A 5,000-nucleotide genomic window follows, 5' to 3' on the forward strand; every position below is an offset into this window, starting at 1 on the left:
TCTGTCTGGAAGTCAACGAAGCAGAGCTCGGATCCCTTGTAAAGATAAACTCACCATCATCTGTCTGGAAGTCAACGAAGCAGAGCTCGGGTTCCTTTCTAAAGATAAACTCACCATCATCTGTCTCGAAGTCAACGAAGCAGAGCTCGGATCCCTTGTAAAGATAAACTCACCATCATCTGTCTGGAAGTCAACGAAGCAGAGCTCGGATCCCTTGTAAAGATAAACTCACCATCATCTGTCTGGAAGTCAACGAAGCAGAGCTCGGATCCCTTGTAAAGATAAACTCACCATCATCTGTCTGGAAGTCAACGAAGCAGAGCTCGGGTTCCCTTCTAAAGATAAACTCACCATCATCTGTCTCGAAGTCAACGAAGCAGAGCTCGGATCCCTTGTAAAGATAAACTCACCATCATCTGTCTGGAAGTCAACGAAGCAGAGCTCGGATCCCTTGTAAAGATAAACTCACCATCATCTGTCTGGAAGTCAACGAAGCAGAGCTCGGATCCCTTGTAAAGATAAACTCACCATCATCTGTCTGGAAGTCAACGAAGCAGAGCTCGGGTTCCCTTCTAAAGATAAACTCACCATCATCTGTCTCGAAGTCAACGAAGCAGAGCTCGGATCCCTTGTTAGTGATGAGTAGCTCTCCATTGAGGGTGAAGACCATAGACTTGTCCTCCATGTTGATCATGCAGCCCACCACGTCTCCCTTGTTCCATGACTGGCCGAAGAAACGCGCACCCATGTGCATTCGACGACCCTGGGGGAACAAACAACAACACGTATTACTAACCCTAATGTAATAATCACCACTGAAACATAAAGTTGACCAAGTGTACGATCAAGCGTACGACCAAGTGTACAATAATTTGCCTTGATACATGGCATGCCATTTTTGGGGGATTTAGCCAACTTGTTGTTGACTTATTTGGCAACAATATAACACTGATGAATGCAGAATCAGTTAGGCCAGGCCTATACATACATGATGATAAACGTAAACACTCAGCCACAACAAAGTTACAGACGTCCTTCCTAACTCAGTTGCCAGAGAGAAAGGAAAACACTCAGGGAATATTTTATTCTCTACAGGCTTCCTTCTTTTCACTCTGTCATTTAGCTTAGTATTGGGGTATCTACAATGTTGTTGATCCATCAGTTTTATCCTATCACAGCCATTAAACTGGTGAAATCCCTGAGTGGTTTCTTTCCTCTCCGGCAACTGAGTTAAGAAGAATGCCTAATTCTTTGTAGTGGCTGGGTGTATTAATACACTATCCAAAGTTTAATTAATAACTTCACCATTCTCAAAGGGATATTCAATGTTTGCTTTTTTATTTTATTTCTACCCATCTACCAATAGGTGCCCTTTGCGAGGCATTGGAAAAACTCCCAGGTCTTTGTGGTTGAATCTGTGTTTGAAATTCGCTGCTTGACTGAGGGACCTTACAGGAAATGGTATGTGTGGGGTACAAAGATGAGGGAGTCATTAAAACATCATGTTAATATTATTGCACACAGTGAGTCCATGCAATGTATTATGTGACTTGTTAAGCACATTTTCACTCCTGAACTTATTTAGGCTTTCCATAACAAATGAGTTGAATACTTATTGACTCAAGACATTTAAGCTTTTCATTTTGTATTAATTTGTAAAAATGTCACTTTGACATTATGGGGTATTGTGTGTAGGCCAGTGACACAACATCGCAATTGAATCTATTTTAAATTCAAGCTGTAACACAACAAAATGTGAAAATATCAACGGGTTTGAATACTTTCTGAAGGTACTGTAGATTATAATACATTTCAAACAGTATAAAAAGATAAGATATGTTAACATAACATAAAAAGAGATAAGGTAAAAACAGATAAGATATATTATTTAAAGATACTAGGTGTTGTTTGTTTACCTTGTATCCATCGAAGACGTAGGCCTGGTCGTCCATGCCCAGGTCAAAGTCTGACCTACAGCCTGGTCTAGCCCAGCCAACCCTCATGTCCCCTCCAGTCAGGGCCTCAAACTCAAAGTACCACTTCCCTGTCTTCACTGCATACGTCTGCTCTACGCGGAAGAACCGGATCGTCTCAATGCTCTGCCTCTCCACGATATGACAGGCTGGGGACACAAGGAAGAAGACATTCAACCAATGAAAATGCTAAAGAGGCCCTGCACTTTTAAATGTAAATATGGGCCTAGCTCGAGAGAGATATCTTATAACTGTGGCAGAGCATTGAATCTGGCTCTAAGGACCATATCTATTGCAGTCAATTGAAGATTGACTACAATGGCATCCACAGAAATTACTGGGAAAAGGGGAAGGACACATCCAAGTGGGCAGTGATAAGGATTTCTTTATCTAACGGAATGAAAATGTACATTGATTGTGTAAGAAAGACCTGTACCGGTTTGCTTGCCCATGGCTTAGTTGCAGGATGGTACATGTGTATGACAAGATAACTTACTACCATCCATTATATTGCTGCTACAGTCCTCTACTCACGTTCCTGGTCTGGGGGGTCGATGTTGTAGCCATATCCCACCAGTGTCCTGATGGCCTCTCTCAGACTGTCTCTGTTAGACTTCTTGGTTCTCTCGTCTAGTAAAGCGTACGGCACCAGACGAGGGTTTCGCCTGCTCTTCACATCCTACATTGAAATAACGACAACAACAAAAAATCAGCTCTGTCAGGGTTCTCTTGTTAAATGATGTTATATACTATCGACAATGGTATGTTACATGACAATCTAAATGCATAAAATGTATGCTATCAGAGCTCTTCCGTTGATCTTATGCCTGACATACACCATTCATTCACTGGTCACGAGTTACTATGTATTTTGTATTGAATTACAGTTACAAACTGTGACGATGGAGAGCTGGGCCAAAACATGTACCTGCTGAATGCCGTAGGTCCATCCTTGTTTGACCCTGTCCTTGGCCCAAACGTTGTGAGCGTTCTCCGCCAGTTTATCTACCAGAACCTCCTGACCAGCCGTCAGTTTCACCTCAGAAAGATCCAGCGGCGTTGGCTTGTACCCGTTAGACATCACATAGCTACATATATACGCAGAATATAACCGTTAGACATCACATAGCTACATATATACACAGAATATAACCGTTAGACATCACATAGCTACATATATACACAGAATATAACCGTTAGACATCACATAGCTACATATATACACAGAATATAACCGTTAGACATCACATAGCTACATATATACACAGAATATAACCGTTAGACATCACATAGCTACATATATACACAGAATATAACCGTTAGACATCACATAGCTACATATATACACAGAATATAACCGTTAGACATCACATAGCTACATATATACGCAGAATATAACCGTTAGACATCACATAGCTACATATATACACAGAATATAACCGTTAGACATCACATAGCTACATATATACACAGAATATAACCGTTAGACATCACATAGCTACATATATACACAGAATATACCCGTTAGACATCACATAGCTACATATATACACAGAATATAACCGTTAGACATCACATAGCTACATATATACGCAGAATATAACCGTTAGACATCACACAGCTAAATTAAACAGAGGAAAATAATAGGTTAACACAGTAGACAGAAGCTTTGAAGAAAAGTCTTCTAAGCCAGGCCTCAAATGTAGAGTTGTATAAGTGTCTCCAAGCCCAAGACAGTGTCCCTCTGATTTCCTAATGTCGCTCATCTCACATTGTTTTGTTGACTGGTCATGTCAGAAATAATGACTCACACGGGGTACATTTCTCCCCTAGAAACTCCTGCAGGGTTGTATTACTGTAACTCATAATCAATCAATTAATCAATACTAGTAAAAATCACATGACTTACTCTTTGGGCAGTTTGACTTTCTTCAGATCTTCCTCAGCGTTAACGTTGGTCTGTGTCACATGACATCCCAATGCCAACAGGGTCCTGAGATACACAGAGAGCGACAGGGAACAGGAGTTACCGCTTTCAATGCATTAACCTCACAGGGTCCTGAGATACACAGAGAGCGACAGGGAACAGGAGTTACCGCTTTCAATACATTAACCTCACAATCATCTTCTTTTTTATATATATGTTTTCTAATGTAGCCATTCGTAGGGACCACAGACACCACCGTGAGGTGGAGGGGCTCATACCCTGACAGACAGACAGACACTCAGGGCAGGTGACAGCACCTGCACTCGCCTGGCACTATTCTGTACCATTTATATTCCACATTACTGTTTCATGAGATCAGCACCAGTAAAAAAAATTGTTTTGTATTGATTGTATAATATTTCTTATTTTTTAGGGGGATGATCAGCTTTCATATTGCAGATAGATTGTAGCTTCCATAAATGTAATTGTCTGCATCATTTCCAAACCCCAAATATATGTCAATTGGGTTGAGGTCGGGTGATTGTGGAGGCCAGGTCATCTGATGCAGCACTCCATCATTCTCCTTCGTGGTCAAAAACCTTACAATGCCTAGAGGTGTGTTGGGTCATTGTCCTGTTGAAAAACAAATGATAGTCCCACTAAGCGCAAACCAGATGGAATGGCCTATCGCTGCAGAATGCTGTGGTAGCCATGCTAGTTAAGGGTGCCTTGAATTCTAAATAAATCACTGACAGTGTCACCAGCAAAGCACCCCCACACCATCACACTCCTCCTCCATACTTCATGATGGGAACCACACATGCGCAGATCATCCATTCACCTACTCTGCATCTCACAAAGACACGGCGGTTGGAAACAAAAATCTCAAATTTGGACTCATCAGATCAAAGGACAGATTTCCACCTGTCTAATGTCCATTGCTCTTGTTTCTTGGTCCAAACAAGTCTCTTCTTATTATTGGTGTCCTTTAGTAGTGGTTTCTTTGCAGCAATTTGACAATGAAGGCCTGATTCATGCAGTCTTCTCTGAACAGATGATGTTGAGATGTGTCTGTTACTTGAACTCTGTGAAGCATTTAT

At 41.3% G+C, this 5,000-nt stretch overlaps 1 protein-coding gene across 1 annotated transcript in view; it reads right to left on the reverse strand.

Annotated features, from left to right (window-relative positions):
- The window catches only part of LOC120019396 (ryanodine receptor 3-like), a 146,764-nt gene that overhangs the window by 36,834 nt on the left and 104,930 nt on the right, over positions 1-5,000 (reverse strand). Inside the window, exons 24-28 of the mRNA XM_038962685.1 lie at positions 3,883-3,966; positions 2,902-3,061; positions 2,508-2,652; positions 1,917-2,122; positions 529-763 (exon numbers count right to left, since the gene is read on the reverse strand). Of these exons, the coding sequence (XP_038818613.1) occupies positions 529-763; positions 1,917-2,122; positions 2,508-2,652; positions 2,902-3,061; positions 3,883-3,966 (830 nt within the window). The remainder of the gene's footprint in view (positions 1-528; positions 764-1,916; positions 2,123-2,507; positions 2,653-2,901; positions 3,062-3,882; positions 3,967-5,000) is intronic.

The sequence above is a fragment of the Salvelinus namaycush genome, chromosome 24 (genome assembly GCF_016432855.1).
Source record: "Salvelinus namaycush isolate Seneca chromosome 24, SaNama_1.0, whole genome shotgun sequence".
NCBI classification, from domain to species: domain Eukaryota; kingdom Metazoa; phylum Chordata; class Actinopteri; order Salmoniformes; family Salmonidae; genus Salvelinus; species Salvelinus namaycush.